Source organism: Triturus cristatus, chromosome 8, assembly GCF_964204655.1.
Source record: "Triturus cristatus chromosome 8, aTriCri1.1, whole genome shotgun sequence".
NCBI lineage: Eukaryota > Metazoa > Chordata > Amphibia > Caudata > Salamandridae > Triturus > Triturus cristatus.
Genome location: NC_140591.1, coordinates 364666403 through 364690069, shown reverse-complemented (window position 1 = coordinate 364690069; position 23667 = coordinate 364666403). Strand labels below are relative to the sequence as shown.

The 23667-nt window shown below is 46.2% G+C and overlaps 2 protein-coding genes across 7 annotated transcripts in view; one reads left to right on the top strand and one right to left on the bottom strand.

The window, feature by feature from the left end:
- The window catches only part of NBEA (neurobeachin), a 1788010-nt gene that overhangs the window by 503254 nt on the left and 1261089 nt on the right, over positions 1 to 23667 (bottom strand). For all 6 annotated transcript variants that reach the window (XM_085621699.1, XM_085621702.1, XM_085621701.1 and 3 more), the window contains one exon: positions 11996 to 12132. In XM_085621699.1, coding sequence (XP_085477825.1) covers positions 11996 to 12132 — 137 coding nt within the window. The remainder of the gene's footprint in view (positions 1 to 11995; positions 12133 to 23667) is intronic.
- Positions 8133 to 10462, top strand: MAB21L1 (mab-21 like 1). Its single transcript, XM_085621705.1, has one exon. The coding sequence runs from the start codon at positions 8498 to 8500 to the stop codon at positions 9575 to 9577; it is 1080 nt and encodes a 359-aa protein (XP_085477831.1). The 5' UTR covers positions 8133 to 8497; the 3' UTR covers positions 9578 to 10462.

Below are 23667 nucleotides of genomic sequence, written 5' to 3'. Positions count from 1 at the left end.
GAACACTATACGAGGCCTAGAAAAGAACACTATACGAGGCCAAGAAAAGGGAGAAAAGAACACTATACGAGGCCAAGAAAAGAACACTATACGAGGCCTAGAAAAGGGAGAAAAGAACACTATACGAGGCCTAGAATAGGGAGAAAAGAACACTATACGAGGCCTAGAAAAGAACCCTATACGAGGCCTAGAAAAGGGAGAAAAGAACACTATACATGGCCGAGAAAAGAACCCTATACGAGGCCTAGAAAAGGGAGAAAAGAACACTATACGAGGCCTAGAAAAGAACCCTATACGAGGCCTAGAAAAGGGAGAAAAGAACACTATACGAGGCCTAGAGCCTCGAGAAGGGAGAAAAGAACACTATACGAGGCCTAGAAAAGGACACTATACGAGCCCTAGAAAAGAACACTATACGAGGCCTAGAAAAGGGAGAAAAGAACACTATACGAGGCCGAGAAAAGAACCCTATACGAGGCCTAGAAAAGGGAGAAAAGAACACTATACGAGGCCTAGAAAAGAACCCTATACGAGGCCTAGAAAAGGGAGAAAAGAACGCTATAAGAGGCCTAGAGAAGGGAGAAAAGAACACTATACGAGGCCTAGAGAAGGGAGAAAAGAACACTATACGAGGCCTAGAAAAGGGAGAAAAGAACACTATACGAGGCCGAGAAAAGAACCCTATACGAGGCCTAGAAAAGGGAGAAAAGAACACTATACGAGGCCTAGAAAAGAACCCTATACGAGGCCTAGAAAAGGGAGAAAAGAACGCTATAAGAGGCCTAGAGAAGGGAGAAAAGAACACTATACGAGGCCTAGAAAAGGGAGAAAAGAACACTATACGAGGCCGAGAAAAGAACCCTATACGAGGCCTAGAAAAGGGAGAAAAGAACACTATACGAGGCCTAGAAAAGAACCCTATACGAGGCCTAGAAAAGGGAGAAAAGAACACTATACGAGGCCTAGAGCCTCGAGAAGGGAGAAAAGAACACTATACGAGGCCTAGAAAAGGACACTATACGAGCCCTAGAAAAGAACACTATACGAGGCCTAGAAAAGGGAGAAAAGAACACTATACGAGGCCGAGAAAAGAACCCTATACGAGGCCTAGAAAAGGGAGAAAAGAACACTATACGAGGCCTAGAAAAGAACCCTATACGAGGCCTAGAAAAGGGAGAAAAGAACGCTATAAGAGGCCTAGAGAAGGGAGAAAAGAACACTATACGAGGCCTAGAAAAGGGAGAAAAGAACACTATACGAGCCCTAGAAAAGAACACTATACGAGCCCTAGAAAAGAACACTATACGAGGCCTAGAAAAGGGAGAAAAGAACACTAACCACTGCTTACTTCAAATGAGGTACCTTAATGGAAAAATGTGCACCCTATTTTTAAATGAGGACCAATATATTATACTAGTTATTCTAATCAGAGCATTTTAGATTTTTATTTTACTGAGCATTTTAACAAATGTCTTAAGCTTTTAGAACTGTTCTAGGATGAACTTTATTGTATCGTTATGCAATGGTTTGTATCAACTAGGCATATATCTATTTAAATAAATGTATAATAAAACGAACCGCCTGTGGGTTTTTAAAGAAGAGGTCTGTGTGAGTTTGCAGAATATCTGCCATTTAAACCTGCAGACCTGTTAAAGGGGAACGGTCTCTTCTGGCATTTAAATGTGTACTATGTGAAACATAAGGGGGCTTCCTGGAAACTACTTTTGCTCCTGGGCTGATTTTTATCTTTTAACTAAGTTGAGGTCAGGTTTGTCAAAAAACACCAGCAAATATCCATTCTTCTAAAAGTTTAGTTGTATGTGTAAAGTGCCGCGTACACCCTATCAAGTATATTACTTCATATGTTAAGTTTAGATGCACTTATGCAGCATTGTAAGTAACACAGACAGAAAAGGGTAGCTATGTAGCGGTATCATAAACTGCACGCCTACGGTAGATTAGTCACAAGGCTTGTGAAGATGTAGACTTAAAGAGAAGAGCAAATTCAAACCGGAAATTAAACAAATATTAAAGTGTTACTGTGCACATAGGTTGAAGATGTGAAAGTGATACTTTTACTGGTAGAATTAACTCTTTAACAGTACATTTAATTAACCGCTATTGACTGAATTAGAGTTATATGGAAAGATTGGAACATTCAAGTATTAAATGCTGACTGTGTATTTAAGTTTTGGGTGTTTAACTCCTAGATTTAAGGGTGGCATCAGACATGAATTGTTGTTTTGTGTATGAGTTATTGTCTTCTGCTGTGAGCTTTGCATTGTGTATTTAATACCCTCTGATGGGGGTATTATCCAACGTTAATCGCCCACTGCACAATGATGAGCTTCAGCAGACACTGAGGGAGCATACGTAGGGCAAATGTGCAATCAACAGCTGCTAATTGTTATCGCGCCTGGGGATAACAAGGCTATTAACACCCGGTCCCCCTTACCTCTTAACAGGCAGCAAAGCAGCCAACTGCCTGCTCCTTGCCCTGCTGTAGAATTCCACAGACCACAGGTATTGCCGGAGTTATCAGCAATCTGATTGGATGAGGCAAGCTTCCACCATAGCGTTTAATAGAACCTGTCGCCAAAGTTCTATAGTGCCACAGTACAGTGGCTCTCAAAGAGCTGTGCGTTGATAGCCGTTACCCTCCAACTCCTATATGGATACATTTATGGACAAATAGATTTACCCAAATACCATTAGGCCCCTGAGCTGGACATATATAGTTGTTTCTTACTTTAAAGATCTGATGCAACTTTGAGGAACTTTTGAATTAAAGGCTGTATAGTAGAAAAGTAACGTTTCACAATAAAAAGGAAATATATTTGCGCGTGGCTAGATCCGATTTTCGAAAGTAGACCCGTAGAAAGAACGACGATTCTAGCAGAAACCAGCTGGTGTAAAACATCTGTAATCAAAGCTTCAACAAGAACTGTGAACAAACCGACACATTGAGGCGTCTTGAAAAAAGGGAAAGTTCACTCCTCCAGGAAGTTAGCCCCCTCTCAGAGTTCCCTTGTAACTATCTAGGCTGCTATCATAAACAGCTACCGGGGCTATGGTTTAGGAGCTGACAAGTTACATTAAGCGAGCAGATTAACTCCACTCTGACATCATGCAATGTGACAATTTCAGCAAACACTCCCGCGAGAGGCTTTTGATTTCTCGCGTGCAAAAAAGAGACATTTATTACGGTTGGCAAGTTTTAAAAGAATACATGAAACGATTTAGGCAGATTAAAGTAATTAAGAATGTAGACATCGTGTATAACGAGGCATCTCCCAGACACTCCGGCAGGGGGGATAAAATGGTAATAAATGTAACTTTTTTTCCATCTCCACTGTCCCATGGACGGTTGCTCGTAAATCGTAATGTGGATACATATATTATGAAATTACGTGTAAAACCTATAATGTAACTTTGGCAGATTAAAACAAAGGGAAATTTAAGGTATTAACGAGAAAAGTCGCAGGGCGATTTCACTTCTATTCTAACGAGTTCTAGCCAGTTTACCCACATGAAAGGAGGCTGCCGCATGAATTTACGACCTGGTAACTTGAGTTCTCAAATTAGGGTTCAATGCTAAACACGAGAGCCGTGCAGCCTGGCATTCCTCGGCGCAAACTGCGGGGCCTGCACCCTCTCCGGCTGATGGGAACGGACGGGGTCTAATGATGCGACACACTTCGGCACTTGTACGGACAGGGAGAGTACGTCATGTCGAGAATTGAGTAGGAAGATCTTCGATAAACGTGGATGCTGAAAATATATTTCTTATTAGCATTTTCCTTTTTGACAAGTCTTTTGGTCTTCACTTTACATAAATTGTATAATACCGCGTGAAATAAAGGATTTTAAGTCAGGCGTTCACCACATCGCCATGTTTTTAAAAAGTCAGACAAACTAGCATAATCAAAGCACGTGGGGGTAGTTAATGCAAATGAGGCTTTAAAAAGTAACTTTCCATTTTGAGATGGAAAGAACGATGAGGAAGAAGGAATCTAATGTGGAGTTGCTCGTTTCTCTCACCTCGTGGCTGTAAGTCAATTAGTCCAAAAAGCAAGATGGAGAACTTAAAGTGGAAAAAAATCAACACTTGTCACACATGTTGCTTATGCTCCGAGTCATGTATAGATCCGTGTATGGGCCGCCGAATTTCGATCATATTAAAACAATTCAAATATCTGTATTATTCAAAATTTTTGCCCAACAAAAAGCTGTTTTCACTTCTAAAACTATGTATTTTCAATATTTTCTCCTTTTGAAGGGGAATATCGGTGTAAATGATTCTGTAACGTGCTATTCTCGGGAAAATAAGAAATAAGTTAAGAGAAAGCTTCCTATGTTTAAAAATAAATAAAGCATATTAACACAAGACGCGTCGCAGAAGCTGAAGTTGTGTACGTTTCTTTAAGTTTTACGTGTACCCTTACAGGAAGCGTTTTGTGCAAATCTCTTTCAGTTCCACAGCATGTTGCAGTGCAGACAAGACTAAAAATTCAAAACCAACCAAGTTCGAGTTTTCTTTTCTACATTTGAGAAACGTCTATGTGTTTGCAAATCACTGGCAAATAAAATATTGTGGCATTCCCACGCATGCAAAAAATACATACGGAAAGATAAACGCCGTTGTAATCCGTTGTTTTAAAATGCATGCACATACGATCTCGCAATATGTCAGATATATTGCAGTTAATATTCGGTTTAGCCAAACTAGTACCACTGTTATAACAATTTATGGTAACTTGACAATTCGTTTTAATTACTATGATTGCAGGGAAAAAAGAACAATCCGTAAATAAAGGTTTTAAAATATGCAATAACTTGTCAAACACATTATCTCCACCAGGAAAAAATTGTAGCGCTTACACCCTCGTTCCTGGGTAGGACTTTGTGCTATTGCCAGGGCATCCTTATTTCTGCCGCATTCCTAACAATGTGAACTATTAAACGACACTTTGGAGAAAACGCCTTGTTAATTTAATTACATGAAAATGAAATATACTATTAATATTAGTCCAAAACAGCGCTTCGGAGCACTTTTGTCCACCTGATATTGTCGTTGTAACGGGCAGTCACAATTGAGCGTGTGTTGCTGCTGCTTGGAAACGTGAGGTACAAACAATCAGTGCAGTCGGAAACCCAGTTATAAGTGCCACGTTAAGTAAATACGGTGACTGGGTGATACCGGCATCCCCAAAGACCGCCGCCCCCTGTGACACCAGAAAAGACTCGCGCCGCCAAGTGCGCTATATCATGCGCCAATCACGTTTTAATATTTTCTATAATATCATTGCCAGAAAGGATGGGAATAATAAACACTTGTAGTGTCGATCCGGGAAGCCATTGTTTGCTAAACGTAGGCTCTCCAATGCCGTTGTTCCTTTAAAAGCCCTGGTTAGAGATAGAAGGGGCACTGACAACTTCTATCTGACTTCTTGAGGTCAGAATGCACGTGTTAAGCACTCCCGTGCAGTGCTTGATGCAAGCAATAATGAGCGTGCAAGAGGGTGAAGTCAGTGCTGTGCACGAGGGTGCCCGCTCGGCGCACACGCCTTGGCCTCTAATAAAGAGTGGACGGCGATAGGTGCGCGCGCTCACTTCTTCGAGCGGAAGGCGAGACCGCGCGCAGGAAGAACCAGCGTGCGCATACTCGCAGTCTCGAGTACGGGCACGTGCGGGAGCGTGCGCGCGCCGTCGCTCTTCCTCTGGCGTTGACAGCGAGACCTCAACATTCCCAACCAGGAGAAGCAGATCTTCGATGCCACTTTGCTACCTTTTAGACGCCATGCGTCATAACATTCTTGTTCGCGGGAAAGAGTGGATCTCTTCTGTTTTCGGACGGGCGTCATTTTTGATTTCCGGTGAATGTTCTGGCAATGTAAAATTCATCTTGGGACGCCGCCACATTTAAATTTTATAGATACATCACAAATAAAACGTGGGAGCTAATGTGTCTTTGCACTCCGATCCTGGATTATGGAAGGCCATCAACAGATAGTGAGCGAGAAAAGACTATATACAAGAAATAAATACCATTCTCCTATTGGGGAAACAATGAGGTTTGAGGATTTTGTTACAAAATGATAAATATCAATTGCTGAAGCGCTGCCTCCTGAAAGTCAATATCGCCTTTGAGATCAACCAAGAGTGAGGGTGCACTTCCAGGTGCGACAATCGGTTTCCAACGAGTACCAGTCGGTGAAGATAAGACCGCAACACATTCACCAAACTTCCATGATATGCGTATACACATTCATCGTCTCAGAACAATACACACACGCACGCTCTGTCAGGGTCATACCGCAAAAAATCACCACATCTTCAAGATATATGTGTATATACAGACACTCAACCGCTCTGAGCAATACACACAAAGACACCCACGCATCCTCTCGGGGTTATACCACAACACTTCACCACACCTTCAAACTATGTGTGACACACACACTCAGAGCAGTACACCCAAAGGGTTATAGTGCAAAAATTCACCCCAACTTCAAAGTATGTGTATACACATATCTCCTTTCCGGGCAACACACACACAAATATACACGCAGGCATCCTCTCAGGGTTATACTGCAGCAAATTCACTACCCTTCAACCTACGTGTATATACATACATCCTCTCAGAGCAGCACCTGCTTACTCTAAACGCCACGTGGCTCTCCTTCGAAAAAATAAACAAATGTATCCAGCCTTTGGAAGGCAGGGAGCGGGCCCTGTTTACATGTGCCATTGTTCCGCCGGGGTGAACAGCAGGGCATGCTGTGCCGTGCTCTGACACCTCTCCGGCGAGCTCTGGCATCGGCAGGCTCGTCTCCGTTACACGTCCCTGTGCCTGCCAGGGTCACGGTCATCACGTCAAGACTGGCAGCATCCTTCGGAGTCCTCGCATCTCCAGGAGGACGGACGGCCGCGGAGGCCGCCGTCAGGCTGTCACGGCTGCGAGCAGCGTGTCCGCCGAGGCCACTGGAGACCCGCGTGTGCCGGCACACGGTCCGCACAGCGTGCGGCTCTCACCGCCACAATCTCACGCTATTGTAATGGGGCAGACGCCACGGCCAACAAGGATGCTCTCATCTTCAAACACAACGAATGGAGGCAAAGATGAATTCAAACAGATTCACATGACCCAGACGCGGTGCTCACAGCCTTGGAGGCCGGACCTTGGTGTGAGTTATTGGTCCATCACTGGAATCCTGTCTGTGCAAACATCACTTGCATCAATAAATGTGTGACAATACTATAATGTATATATGTATTTATTCATAAAGCGCTGCTGCTTGGTATAACAGTCATTTTATTTTATTACATTTCATGAAGGTAAATAAAATTAACGGCACTGAGAGGCTTCGCTACATGGTGCGGTAGAAAGAGCCATATATAGTAAGTTAGTATTAATAATAAAATCGCGCTGGTTATATCTGGTGAAGCCTTCCACTGCCCTGCACACGCTCGCTTGGTAAGTCCAGGGCAGGATACTTACAGCATTCCTGCAGCCACAGACCCCAGACAGCACTAGCATAGAACATCTACTGCACCTACGAGAAAGTGTGTGTGTGTGTGTATATATATCTCTGTGTGTGTGTGTCTGCCTGTCTGGGTCTGTGTGTCTGCCTTTTACCACTTAGCCAGGGATCAGATACACTAGCTGGCAGCTGCCTCTCGCACACTCGCAGGTCTCCCACACACACATCCAAGGCGCAGGAGCCCTCTCTCCCTGGACGTCAGGAGGCTTCAGGTTGCAGCCGAGCCGAGGGCTCCGCTCGTCTGCAGCCTGCACAGGCGGCCTGGCCTGGGTCGCTTCTGGCAGCCCCCCTCGCCTGGGCTGCTGGATATACCAGAGAGGGGATTAATGAGCCGGGCCTGATCCGTGGAGGCAATGACGAGCCCGGTGGCGATTGGCTGCCCGCCTCTGCCTAGCCCTGCCTTTATAATTTCCACCCCAGTGCATCCGGGCTCCTATACAACCCACGGCAGCGCCCTCTCCCACATCATATACACACACACACACACACACGCGCGCGCCACGGAGATGCGCCCGCCCTCTCGGAGCCTGCGCCCCCTCTGATAACCAGCGCACATAAATCAATGTTGTGTCTGTGACTGCTGGTAACGGGACCCGGGCTCCCAGCTGAACTTTTGGCGATTTTGTGCATTGCTTCCCTGGGATCCCGATGCTGCTTTCCCTCGCACAAGGGTTTCTTGGAAAGCCACCCATCCCAGAAGCCGCACTGAGCAGATTAAAGGGATTGAGAAAGGAGATCTCCTTGGAAAGAGCAGCCGGCTCCCCTTGAAGGATTGTTTTCTGCTGCATCTCGCCTCGAAGCGAGCGGTGCTCATTTTTAGTTTATTTTATTATTATTTTTTTCTATTTATTTCTCCCCCCCCCTTCGTGAAGTTGGCTCCCGCCTCGGTTGCCGCGTTGGATCCCACAGCCTACTGCGAGACTCCGGTGTACAACCCGGATCTCTGCCCCAACATGATCGCGGCGCAGGCCAAGCTGGTGTACCACCTCAACAAGTACTACAACGAGAAGTGCCAGGCGCGCAAGGCGGCCATCGCCAAGACCATCCGGGAGGTCTGTAAGGTGGTCTCGGACGTGCTGAAGGAGGTGGAGGTGCAGGAGCCGCGCTTCATCAGCTCCCTCAACGAGATGGACAACCGCTACGAGGGGCTGGAGGTGGTCTCGCCCACCGAGTTCGAGGTGGTGCTCTACCTCAACCAGATGGGCGTCTTCAACTTCGTGGACGACGGCTCGCTGCCCGGCTGCGCGGTGCTGAAGCTGAGCGACGGCCGCAAGCGCAGCATGTCCCTCTGGGTGGAGTTCATCACGGCCTCCGGCTACCTCTCGGCGCGCAAGATCCGCTCCCGCTTCCAGACGCTGGTGGCGCAGGCCGTGGACAAGTGCAGCTACCGAGACGTGGTGAAGATGGTGGCCGACACCAGCGAGGTGCGGCTGCGCATCCGCGACCGCTACGTGGTGCAGATCACGCCGGCCTTCAAGTGCACGGGCATCTGGCCTCGCAGCGCTGCGCACTGGCCCCTGCCGCACATCCCTTGGCCCGGGCCCAACCGGGTGGCCGAGGTGAAGGCCGAGGGCTTCAACCTGCTCTCCAAGGAGTGCCACTCGCTGTCCGGCAAGCAGAGCTCGGCCGAGAGCGACGCCTGGGTGCTGCAGTTCGCCGAGGCCGAGAACCGGCTGCAGATGGGCGGCTGCCGCAAGAAGTGCCTCTCGGTGCTCAAGACGCTGCGCGACCGCCACCTGGAGCTGCCCGGGCAGCCCCTCAACAACTACCACATGAAGACCCTGGTCTCCTACGAGTGCGAGAAGCACCCCCGGGAGTCCGACTGGGACGAGTCGTGCCTGGGCGACCGGCTCAACGGCATCCTGCTGCAGCTCATCTCCTGCCTGCAGTGCCGGCGCTGCCCGCACTACTTCCTGCCCAACCTGGACCTCTTTCAGGGCAAGCCCCACTCGGCTCTGGAGAACGCGGCCAAGCAGACCTGGCGGCTGGCCCGGGAGATCCTCACCAACCCCAAGAGCCTGGAGAAGCTCTGAAGGACGCTCTGGGCGCCGTGAGTCCCCCCGGGGCATGGCAGGGCTGCTCCCGGGAGCCCCGCCGGTCTGTCCACCACCAAACTCGGGCCGCTGGTCATAGGAAGCAATCGCACGCATATGATGCACCCTTCACACCCATGACACTTAACCTCAGTACACTACCTGCCTCTACCCCGGAAGTGTTTACCAACTGGGATCATGTCCATACTTACAATGACTGACCACATAAGCTGCGCCTCCAAACGTTTTTACCTATAAAGGGGCCATAGACCGTACTTAAAAAAACATTGACGAAGCCCCCCAAAAAGACTGGATTATAACCACGAAATCAGTATTTTTTTTTATGCGTAAAAATCTATTTGGAGATGCCACCCGAACAAAAATGTGTACTTTTTTTTAATTTGTATCAAATATTGTGCTCTCGCATTGTCTTTTGAAATTGTGGACGTTGCTGTTTTGTGGTATGTTGAACAGAAGTGGCAAAACATATATATCCGTTCTGGAAACTTCAAGACATTCTCTGCTCAAAAGGAGATACCAGTTGAAAGGTAGACTTTTTTTTCTCATGGTACTTTTTGTCGATGGTCTTTTGAAGTGTCTGGATTTAAAAGTTTACATTTTTTTTTCATTTCGGATATATTGCTTGTTCGATTTCTAACATTCCATAACTATACTTGAAATGTTATTTAAATATATACAAAAGAGAGAGGAAGGTCGGAGTTTGCTTATACGATAGCGCTTGAATATTGCAAATATATCGGAAAATGCACTTGAAATACACTGGATAATTTTTTCTCTCGTGAATTAGATTTTAATTTGTTGCCGTTTTTATTTAAATACAAGCTGATAAATGAAGTAAAAAATAAATATTGTTACACATTTCAATATTGATTTGAGTTTTCTATTAAAGTCACGGTAAATATATTCGAAATCGGTTTGTTATGATTAGCTTTCTACTGTAGATTATGAAAACATGTATTCTAAATGATTCAGTGGAACCTATTTCATTAGCACATCGTTAGGAATATATTGAAGAGTGCACGCGTATCCTCGATGTAGCAAAAAGCCTTACGCGTTTTTTTTTTAACAATAGTATTTCAAAAGCTCTTATTAAAAACGTATACAAATCTTTCAGGTGAAAAAGCCTCAATTAGATCTTTAGGAAGAATACTCAGAATTTTGAAATAACACACATCGCAGGGCTTGTGGTGCTGCTTGTATATTCAGCGACATCACGAATTTCTAGGTCTTAAATACATATAACCGGAAATTAAACCAACAAGACCTCCAGCGCGCCCTGATGAGGAAAAATCCTGCAAAAAAGCATATTTCTAACACAAGGTGCCGTTATTTTCACATGTAATTAGTTTAACACAAAGGTGAACTTTAAATGTAAAGACGTACATTTGTCAACATCAGTAATTTAAATAAAAAGTGAAATGAAAAATAAATAGGAGACAAAATGATAGTATTAAATAAAAGTTCCAACCAATAAAGGTTCCAACCTAACAAATGTCAGCACAAAATATGGCACAAAGTAGCACTATGTTTAAACAAGGCACGATCATTATGCGTCAGAAATGTGTACATTATCTAGGAGGTAACCAGCGCTGTGAGTGCTGTTTGCGAGAGGGGGTGGGCTGCTGGCGGTATTGTTTTCATGGTAAGCACTGTGTCATTTGCCAGTTTGGTACTATCGCTGCCCTGGAAAGACAGCTTTGACCCCTGGATATTCTCAGATGGATAGAAAACGCATGCATATGTAGGGAAACAGTATGTATTTCGTCTTTTTACTGCTGCATTTCTAAGGGATCAGCCAATCCGCACTGGCAGAAAAATGTGTTTGGTGTTCATTCATAGATGTAGCCGCCATATTAGCCAAAGCACTTAATTCCCATTTCATTACGTTATTTATTCTATATTTAGGCAAAAATGCATTTTGTTCACCCTTCCTAGACTGCCGTTTTTAATTTCTAGTCGGTCTAAAAAGCACTTCTGGTGGGAGGCGAAATGTCCAGGTGCGGGATGGATTCTCACACACTGAAATAATAACTGATACAAATAAACACAAATTACATTGATTAAAGGGGTTTGTGCTCTTTACGAGACTTTCAAACGCTGTGTTTTTTTGCCCAGTGGGATTTGGGTGCAATTGGCTTTACTAAATCCCAGTGTTCATACAAAGGCCCCATAAAGGTATTTAAGAGATGCGCGGGGCTGTAATCGGATTTCAGCAGCATTAATGTGCAGCCTCCCTAATCTTCATAGGACGGGAGACATTTACGGAAACACAGGAGGGCCATCCGGTGAGAGCGCGCGCCCCAGGAAATAGCAGAATGTTGCCCTTGTCACGCGCCAACGCCCCCACCTGACCAGCCTTGCCCAGGGTATTGCAGGGCCACCGCAGGCTCTACTCACTTTGGCGTCGATCTTCTTGAAGGCCACGTCGTCCTCGTCCACTTCGAAGTAGATCTCGGTGGTGGTGATGGACAGCGTGCCCTTGGCCATGACCACCGGGGCGATGAGCTGTGCCGGGGTGCTCAGCACCACGGGACCTGCAACAGAGAACGGGACATGGTCACCTCAGCGCTACACACAGCACACGCACGCCCTACCGAAACCCCACTGATGCCAACATCTCGGCCACGAGTGCCCACTGTGGCACAGCGGCGCCATCTTTAAAGCCATCGAAAGGGCACCACCGCGTCTTGTGCCCAAACACACCTTGCGGTCACTAGCCCCACCGGCATTATGCAGTCTATCACCCCCATGGAGGGCACACACCTGAGGCTTGGGGCCCCTACCCAAATTCAGAGAGGGCACAGATTTAAGCAGCCACCTGCCTATCCACAGGTAGGTCAGAGAAACGAGCAAACACTCTGGGGGGCACAGTGCCACCTGTACGGCCACAAGCCCGTAGCACCAACCGCAGCATGGCGCCACCACCTACCAACCACACACGGGCTGTGACAGGCCATGGCACACACCTTGGCACGGGGAGAGGGCCTTTTTTTGTTGCATATTTATATAGCGCGAACTCGACCCAAAGGTATTGGAGCGCTTTGCACCATATATACATTACACATTCAGGCACGGGGAGATTAAGTGATTTGCCCAGAATCACAGGATGTGGACGCGACCTCGAGGCTCGAACCCGGGTTTCCTGCACCAGAGGCGGCAGCGCAGCCGACAGACCACATCCTCTCCCCCACCGATGCCTGCACCGTGTTGCCCACAGACCGCTAACAGGCCTCACATACATGCAGAGGAGCAGGTCACATCACACAATGGAATGTCCGGAAACACAGACTCTACACACTGACGTCCCCGTAAGAGCTTGGGTAATACAGTGCAACCCCTCTCCGAGGCCACTTCTGATCACACGTAATGCTGTAGACATGTGCACTTTGTCAGTCACAAACGTTTTGGGATGTCATAGCTACTCTAAAAACATGAAAGGAAAATCTGTACTTTTAATAAATGTCAACTCCTGCCTTTGAGGAATTGTTCACCTATTGTAGTTTAGAACTAGCCTTAAAGCAATAATGAAGGCATAGACAAATGCGCGTGGCAATAAAACTCCCCAGCAGCTTTCCACCAACTCTGCGTGTTGGTGACGCGATAGTCAGTGCCGCAATGTGCGCGCGAAGAGCAAAATATGTAGAATACTGTGGTTGTTAAAGGAGAGAATGGCGACCCCTCACAAGAAGCAGAGGCCCCGGGGTGTCAAGAAAGACCCGGCTGTCCCCAGCCGGGACGGCAATAAACATAGACTTCTCTCTTGATATTTGGACAGTGTGGCAAGAGAGCCTTTCCTCGTTTGTGGCCTCAAAATACACAACAGCGTCCAGGCAGATAGCCGTGGCTGAAATGTGTGCCCACCCCAGTCTTTGGAGCCTCAAAGGGGCGCTGATAGGATTCTGTAACCTGTTATCACACTAATAGGTATGTTGTATGTTTAAAAAATGTTAATACCCCACCCTCAACCTATACACGCATCGTCTCTGTTAAAAGGCGTGCTCTATTTCAAAACATTCTTCCGCTCCTGGAGACCACTGATCAACTCACGTAGGTCACTGCATGCCTTTCTTTGTCTCTGTACAAGTGTCTCAGACTAGTAACAGTTAGGTGTCAAGTTCTTTTACAACTGTATTTCAAAAATCTTGTAGTGAGAGTTCCTGAGTGAGAACGTGCTGCACCTCATGCCTCTTAACTCCGAACTATAATCCTTAATGATGACTATATAAAGAAAATAAAATGACGTATTGTGACAATGTCGCAGTTGTTAGTATCATGTTGAATCTAACGGCAAACAAACACCGACAAGATGGCGGACAAGGGCTGCGATGATAAGGTGACACTTGGGGAGGGCAGGCGAACTACGGATGGGAGACTGGCTCAATCGCAAACGTTGGTTCTTCTGAAATGATTTGCATCGCTTTACTCGATGATTGCACTAGTAGTTTTCGGGTAAAAACAAATAAATAATTATAACCACATCGATGTTGTTCTTCCGGAAACTATAAAAAGCATTGTCCTAGCCCTGCCCTTTTACTAATCTATATTAAATGCGCGCGCTCGTGCAAAAGGATACCTAGACCCTGTCAACGAAGAGTACACTCTAGACACTGTAAGCCAATGTCCCACGTCTGTCACTTTCATCTTTTTATTCCTGCAACTAGACAATCATCATCACAGGCCCTAAAACAACCTGAAAGCACAAAAGAAAATATCGAAGAGGCGGCCTTTTATCGCCAGGTTGATTTTGTGACTTTCTTTAGTAATTGGCACGTGAAAACGCTGTTGACGTGTGTCACTGAACCATTTGGAGAGTTGGTATTTGTGAACGAGAGAGACAGCGAGTGTGCGTGTGTTGGGTATGTACGACACCGTGTGTGAGAGGGTGTGTATGGTGTGAGGCTGACATTGCTTGTGTTTCGAGCTGGTGGAAAAGCACTACAGCGAAAACACCCAGCTGTAGTGTTTGGGGAGTATGGGGGCGCCCCGCCATTTTGAGCATTGACTCTACGCCCTCTCTATGCCTATTTCAAAGCCCATATTTGAAAGATTTTCAGCGTTGTGTTTCAGAGTATATCTGTGCACGCCTGGCTGTGCTCTGCGGACGGCCCTCTCCAGCCGACATGTCTGGGACTCATTTACCAGCAAACAGGCGTAAAACGAGGGCTGACATTTGCCCCTGCTGGCCTCCTGCTGCCGAGCTCTCGCCGATGCAGGGTGCCTTTTTGCAAGTTTGTGATTTCAGCCACCTACTAATAAGTGGGGTGGCCTCTGACCTCGTCCCTGGTCAGCTGATGCGGGGTCACGTGCTGTGCCTCCACTTTGTGCGCCTCGGGCCCTCCGGGAGAAGGGGGCCAAGGGCTTCGATCTGCAAACGCCACTTTAAAGCATCATCAATCTTAATCTGGCCGATCAAGTAATTACGGCCGGTGCCCGGGCAGGAGTTACAAGAGGATTTGGGTTTCAATTCCCCTGACCCCCACGGACCGCTGCTCCACGAGGGCGGCGTGCCACACTGTCAGACCACTGCAAGTCCTCTATTCAATGAGGAAAACACGTCCCCTCACAGACCTCCTTAGGTTCTGGTAATACGCCGAGCGGTTTGTCTCGCGCAGACTCCAATAGGCCCTCTTCTCACATGAGGGCGGCGTGCCACCCTCACACATCAGCTAGTCCTTTATTCAAATGAGGAAATCATGTCCCCCTCACATACCTTCGTAGGCCTCTGGCAATATTGTTAACATTGTCTCGCGCGCAGACTCCCATGAGCCTCTGCTCACATGCGAGACACACACACACACACACACACACACACACACACACACACACACACACACACACACACACACACACACACACACACACACACACACACACACACACACACACACACACACACACACACACACACACACACACACACACACACACACACACACACACACACACACACACACACGTCTAGTCCTCTATTGAAATGAGGCAAACGTCCCCTCACACACCTCATTAGGCCTCAATTTATATGAGGGCCGCTGGCCTTCCGCACTGGCCTCAGTTCGTAGGACGACTCTTCATGTCCTGTACCGGCCTCTTTAGGCCTCTGGTAATACCAGAGCTGCTTGTCTCGCGCACAGGCTCCAATGGGCCTCCATTCACGAGGGGGCCTTTTAGAACTCCGTTCACATGAGGTCAGCTTGTCTCCCACACAGACCTCTTTAGGCCTCTGCTTATATAAAGACCCCTGTCTTCCGGCATCACCATTTCTGCTCCTCTCTGCGCATGAGAGTAGCATGTGTCCGGCACGGACCTTTCGCTTTTTTCATATAAAGATAACGTGTCTTCCCCACGGCCATCATTGCATCGTTGCTAAGAGGGCAGCTTGTCTCCTGCACAGACCTTTTCGGCCCCTGTTTACATCAAGACAGCTCGTCTTCCGCACATACGTATCTGGGTCTCTTTTCGTGTGAGGAAAACTTGTCCCACCACAGAACCAGTTGACCCTCAGTTTTGCGTAATGGATGTCTCACCAACAGACCCGCTGGGCACCAGTTCAGCCGAGGGCAGCCTATTTGGCGCAGAGAAGCCCCGCCCTTTCCCTGGCCTGCTCTGTTCATGTTAGGCCAGCCTGTCTCCCTCACAGATTCCCTTGGCCTGGGTTTATGTGAAGACAGCAATCCCACCCGCACGGACCAAATTATGCCTCTTTTTATATGAAAACATCTCGCCTTGCCCACAAAACGCGTTGGGGACGAGGAATAGCATGTTTCACTCACAGACGCACCGGGCAACACTTCCTGCGAGGACCCCCCCCCCCCCCTATCTCCTTCACACGCCACTCTGCACCTCTGTATATCTGGGCGGCGGGTCTCCCGCAGCCTCCGATGGCCCACAGTCCAGATGAAGCTGGCATATCTCACCCACAGACCCCCCTGGACATCCGTTCAGACGAGAGCAAAATGTCTCACCACATGCCCACTGGGCATCACTTTAGAGGAGGGCAGCCCGTCTCCCTTCGGCCCTCTAGTACAGACCCCATGCTGCTCCAGGCCCAGCCGCTCCTTTCAGACACCCCAGGTCTCTGGGGCGCTTCTCCCAGCGCTCGGTGGCCTGGTTGTGAATGCTAAGCCTCTGACTGAGAGGTACCGTATTCGAGCCATAATCGTGATTATATATATATATATATATATATATATATATATATATATATATATATATATATATATATATATCCCGTTTTGGACAGGAGGCGAGAGATATGCAAAGAACTGCTAACGCTGTTCGTGTAGAATATACGACACGCGTCGTAAAATTACGATAATAAACATTCTGCATGCGTGAGACACTGCAACGTGCCCACCTTTCCGCGCGTATGTCCATTCATTTGATTAACGCGTCACTTTCACTACATAGCTCTCAAGTCCTAGCCTAAGTGATTCACACGTGTCCCAAGTAATGCACACTTCAGAGTGGGAGGAAATGTGCATGCGCCCTTCTGTCACAACACACACGTCAGACGTGGGGGAGAAAGCCACAACAAAGTCCCTTCATTTAGGCACAAAATATTAAGACCGACAAACTACCTGTGCTCAAACGTTACAATAGCAGATGACATTCACTCAGGAACAGTGCGCGTGCCCCGAACATTGCAAACATCATTGAAGTGGTCTTTGTGGCTCACACGACCCTGGTATTGCCGATATTCCCCATGTAAAATGCAAATCAGAGGTTCTAACAAGTGCATATTTTAGTACCCTCCCCAGTGCACCTGGTACCGCCTATTCTGCAACACTTCCTTTTTATCAGTGTCGAACCAGCCGACGCGCACGTGCCCTGAGCGTTGCCTTTACTGTGACGGTCGTTTGCCACGGAATATCCCGCCGCCACTCCGCATATTCCGCTAGTGCTAAAGAGTATCTCCAAAATATTGTTCCTCACTATGTTCCTAAACCCGGCCACCTACGTCCATAAAGCAAACCAAGCAGCTTGTTCATGAGCGTCGTACTCCCTGGCACTGTGCAAGGTTTCACGTAGTCCCAGGAGCCCGTTTTTAAAAAGGGTGTCTCTTTAATTCTAGGAGGCCCGGGGGTACCGAGGCAGCCTTCTAGAGTACGGAGTTTAACCACTTCAGCGAGAGGGGCGGTGGTTAGCTCTTAATGCCCCCCGGGAGAGGCCCGGGATCCCTTTGCACGGGTTGTTATTCAGTAATCACGGCTACAAGAGACGGGCACCAGCATCACTGCGCGCCTCCTCCGAGTGGACAAGGACTGGAAGCGACATCTGGGAAACACCGGCTCCTATACTGGTGACTCCAGCGCACACCTGTCAATCACTCATCCCGCGAGGCACCGCCCACTCTCTGGGCTAGCTACTGTACCTAGAACCGCCCTCCCCCGACACTTCTGACTGTTGCAACCCTCGACGTCCTCTCATTGAGAGAGTGTGGGGCCCCAGAGGTGTAGGAAGGAGTCAGTGCGGGGACGCAGGCAGAAAGAGGCGGGTACAACCAGAGGGCGCAGGCACAGCAAGGTAGAGCAGCACACGTACAAGTGGACTGGGCAGATACAGGCTGACAGGGCAGAGTGGGCAGATACAGGCAGACAGAGCAGAGTGGACAGATACAAGCAGACAGAGCAGAGTGGACAGATACAGGCAGACAGAGCAGAGTGAGCAGATACAGGCAGCAAGAACCGAGCGGGAAGGTACAGACAGCAGCGCAGGTACAGGCATAGAGGAGAGTGCAGAGACTAGCAGACAGAGAGGAGCGCGCACAGACAGGCAAGCAAAACGCGCAGACACAGGGGAGATTGGGCAGAGGAGAGTGCGCAGATATAGGCAGAGGAGAGTAGCAGTTACTGACAGGCCTAGCAGAGTAGCAGAAACAGGCGCGCAAAGACGAGGGGCGGGTCAGGCAGAAAGGACCTAAAAACAGACAAACTCGAGGAGCAGGCAGGCAAAGCGGGGTGTGGGCCACAGCACAAGCAGATCCAAGTGTGGGGCGCTGGCATAACAGGCAGGGGCGAAACCGTGAATAATTGTACGACTGATCAGAACGGAGAACTGGAAGTGAGACAACTGGGCTCACACCTTGCTATCGTCCGGGCATCCTGGGCCCCTAAATATTCCAGAGCGAGCCCAGACCGGCCGCACTGAGTGGAGATGTTTCTGGGTCCGGTGTAGTCAGAGAGGACCGGATTCAGGCCAGGATCTCTAAAATGGGGGACAAGCACACACACGCATGCACGCACACAAACACGAATGCACGCGCGCACACACGCGGACAGTCGTTAATCTGAATCTATGGTGTGGATTCTCCCCTCGTGGACCAACTCCTGGGAATCCAGAGCAGGGGGGATGGATGAAACGGGCACATTTCTGCATCCTAAATGTAGAGTTTTATAAATCCCACAGGTTGCATATAAGCTAAGCGACAGAACACGAGACGGAGGGGCACGGGTGCGGGCAACTCAGGGGTGGGGCGGGGTAACAGGCGGGGGGGGGGGGGCTTTATTGGCATCTCTGGCAGCAGAGACCAAGCGAGTGCCTTGGTTGGTATAATGCACTGGGATCCGTCCATCTATCCACAGACCATAAGCTCCTGGCACATTCACAACACACTGCGCACCGGTTAAATAACCACCCACTGCCCGGTGACCAGGCCCCAGTCCCAGCCAAACACACAAAAGCGGGCAAGTTGCGTTTCATGCCCAGAAACATAAACAACGGCTTTTGAACTTTATTACCGCCCCAGCAAGCCGTATCTGGCTTTATCTGAAGCAGGGGACTGCACGCAGGACAGTGGCGCTTAGTGAAAGTGCACCCGGGGGCTACGTTCATGAGTGTCGAGAGCACTTACCACAATAGATCATTTCTTAATTACATTTGCTTCTAAGTGTTATGTAACTACGAAAAACGAGAATCCCCGCCACATTTTCAACTCATTTTTCTCTTAATCAGGAAACCGGAATTTTGAATCGACCCCATCCCGTATACAATCGTGGAAATTCAGGGTAAACTGGTGGAAATATTAAACTTTCAACAACACTGATTATCTACATTTTTTTTTTTTTTTACAAACTCAGTACCTCCCACCGTCCTCCTCCGATGTAAAGCGAGAGACCCCGACAAAGAAAACAGTGAGTGAAAGGGAGAGCGCTGTATCTATAGTACGGTTTGGGCACTGTCATTGCCCATATTTCAAGGGAATAACGTCACATACGTGAATTATTTTCCGAAATTCGCAATGTCATGGTAATTATGGATTTCAATTAATGATGCACCTAGTGATTATATAAATACACTGCAACATATAACAGTATAACGTTCTACCGGTTAAATACACACATTTCTGCCTGATAAAGCATAGAGCGGACACGCTACATAAAGAGCACCTGCATAAGATGAGCCAAACATTCCACCTCAGGGTTCTGGAGATTTTTAGGCATTCCTCGTATTCTAGCTTCTAGTTTATTGTCATGCCATCAGAGCTCATTGGTAGCATTAGAATACACGCTCCTTATTAGGACTATAATAGTCACGCGTGCACAGCAGCTCCACCAGACCAAAATTACACTCCCTTTCATTTTCGTTATATTCTTATCTTTTTATTCGCCACAAAACTCCAACAACAAACGTTAAAAGAAGAACATTTTTGCAGTCAAAGCCAATGGAGAACTAGAAAAGTTTTTGGCGCGTGATTTCTGTTACGTCAGAATAAAGCTTAGCGTCAGTTAAACACAGCTATTTTCGGCAAAGTTTACATATTTTTTTAGAGATGTTTAAGCCAAACCGTATTTCGAAAGCCAAATATCCGACCGTAAACCACCGAAGGATGAAGAATCGACGTTGTTTGTGTTCGAAACTCACTTAAAACGGTTGAGAGAGACTACTACACCCTTTATATTTGAGTTTTCACTTTTCTGTCTCAACTAAAGATACACACTGCAGCTTACTGTCTTTATAATTTTGGCACTACATAGTAGGCGCTTATTTTCCAAAAATTAGAAATGAACAATACGTTAACGCATTGAGCAGTCGACTATTCTCCTGGTTTCCTGTTATAAGTTGGTTGTCTGTACCCCGTCCACCCTATGGATGAAAGGCTTGACACACCCAAGCAGGTGACTTTCACTGGTGTTGTTTATTGCCTGCAGCTTCCGGGGGCGAGTCCGGTGCTGCGTCAATACGCTAGTCCCCAGAGCCGCCCGACGCTATTTACAACTCGACTACGTACGTCGAACGCGTGCCCCGCCCCTTCTGTCGAGATTTTAGCTACAGTAGCATTGTAATGGCAAATATTTTAAACGCTCTTCGCTACCAATAACAAGTGTCCTACTGGAGACTAAATTTTCTCCAAGACCTAGCTTTCCGAACATTCTAGAATCACCGAGTGGTTCAGTTTTAGGGAGCGCGCAATTATTTGCAGTTCAAGAATAATTAACAGAAAGCAATTATGCCGTTCAGATAACATACGACTCCAACCATCTAGGACGTTTGATTCAATTATCATTTACAATAAAATACAAATCACAAGTATATACGTGTGTACCCTAGAGAAAATAAGTTTTACCAATTACAAATCTTTCTACTGGTTCTAGTTGCACTATGTAGATTTATAGTCTACAGCAAAAAAATTGACCCCTCAACAGTTTTAGGAATTTACCCCTGCAATAAAAACAGCAAAATGACCAACAACAATTAGAATCTTTTAAGACTAATTTGTCAACAACTGTGATCAGCAACAGTCTGTTGAAACTGGTTGAATGACATTTTCAGCAAGGAATCTGTCTTTCTCGTATCTCTCACTATCTCTTTCTTGCACACACTCATATACACATACAGCCTGTTTCAAAGTTGTCCTTTCTTGATATTTGACCCTGTCTATTTTATTCTGAGGTTCAGGTTCACAGTTAATTTACAGCTTATTACGTAGTCCACGCGTGATCCACAGGTTCAGTTATGGAATAAATATTGGTCCTCTCAAATTTGAGTCACGGTAAGTCTGCATTGGCACTCAGGTAATCTTTAAAACCGGCAAATTCATTGACATTTTTTTTGAGTGGAATTAAAGTTTAATTGAAGCTGAAGAGTTTGTTAACTGCAGATGTATTAAATTAGGATCAAACTAAAATTTCACTGACACTAGAGCAGACAACTAAGTTAAATCGATTTGCAGAGAAAATATGTAATGTGCTAAACTAATCTTCTAATGACACCTGAATTTATAACCAAATTAACCTTATTCATGGCCCTGGATTATGTGGTCGTGGATTTTTTTGCATGGTTATGGATTTAAGGCACGTGACACATATTCCACGACTTGACACAGAGTTAGCACTTTATTAACCAATAAAGTCTCTATAGCAAATTAAAAAGAAATTAATCAAATGAATGGCACACACGGTGCGGAGTGGGAACAGTTGCATTTCAAAGGTTAACTGATCACTTTTTAGCTGTTGACTGCTGGACTGATGTATTAGGCTGGTACTAACGAGGTGAAATATTTGCTCAGACAGTACTGATGCCCCTTGAATGATAAAAATGGGGTGTGGGGACAGGGGGAATGAAAAAGAAATTGCAGAGTTGAATGTAATTGAAATGGGGTGACAGTAATGATTGATTCTTTGTCAATCGAATGTTTTGTTTCATTACTCATGCAAAATCATGTCATACTAAAGTAATTAGTCTAAAAACTGCAGTTAGTTCAAGAGGGCATTCAGAGTACAGAAAGAATCTAAACATTTTACTTTTCTTTTTAATGTCTGCTGAATTGAATCTCATTGTGCCTCGAAAAGAGACACTCGCAAGGCAAAACAAGGTGAAATATTTGCTCAGAGAGTACTAATGTCCCCAGTTGATGGACTAGGGGCATGACTAAACAATACTGACATCATTAAGTATAATTGAAATAGTGTGGGAATAATAATGGGGTGTTTGTCATTAAAATGTTTTGTTTCCTTATCAATGTGAATTCATGTCATAGTCACTGTTCTCAAAACAGCAAATAGTTCAAGATGGCATTCAAAGTATAGAAAAACCTCAAACACTAGTTTTTTTATGTCTGCTGTCTTAAATCTTACTGTGCCTTATAGAGAGGCACTTGCATTATACATACATAACGTAAAATAGTGTTCTGCAACTCTGCTACGTAATGTAAAGGAGTGCTTCTTAACTCCCCTAGTGTGGTAACAGAGTAAAGCTAAAAGTGAAGGCCAGTTATAAAACATAATTGCAACAAGCAGTGTAATATAAATATATATATATATATATATATATATATATATATATATATCCACATACACACACATTTACAACTGTTTTCTGTGAGTACATCATAGGATTACAAAAATGAGTTTAGTCTGGCATTTGCAAGGGAAAATGTTAATAAAACTGTATATCTCTAAGTCTAAGCAATACAGAGTCTTTATTTGTTGTTGAATTATAGGAAATGGTGGAGAATGTGTATACTTTACTAAAGCACTGGCATCCCTTTGTATCAATATGTGTTGAAATGCCAAACAGAGGAATAAGGCAGTCACTGAATGAGCTGCATAATTTACCTTGCCTTGTCGCTTACTTTAGTTAACCCTGCCACATCATTTGGTCTTCCACAACCACATTATTTCACTGGCCCTGACTACATTACAGGAAAACAAGGTGTCACTTTATTACATGTAAACACTCTCAATTACTTTTAAAGAATAGCACCTTTGTTCCCAATACTTTAACTCAACAAACACTCCTCTAGATATTTGTTCTCTTTCCTCAGTCAATCATTGACTCCTTTAGGTTCCCCAGTTCAACAATCAATAAAAGGAGGGCCAAGAATTTTTTGTCCTCACTCCAAAACACATAACACACTTTATCTGCATTCTCTTTCTGATCTACCACAGTTCGAAAAGACTAAAGAGACGCTTATTCCACCCAACCTTCTAGTTCACCGAATTGGCTATTGGTCTTTAAATGAGATATACAGCTCTGGATGAATACATAAATACTTTTTGTTTGCAGGACTCAAAATTTGTTTTAGCAACCAAGCATTTGCTGATCACCGAAAGCCCCATTTTGAGTGTCAT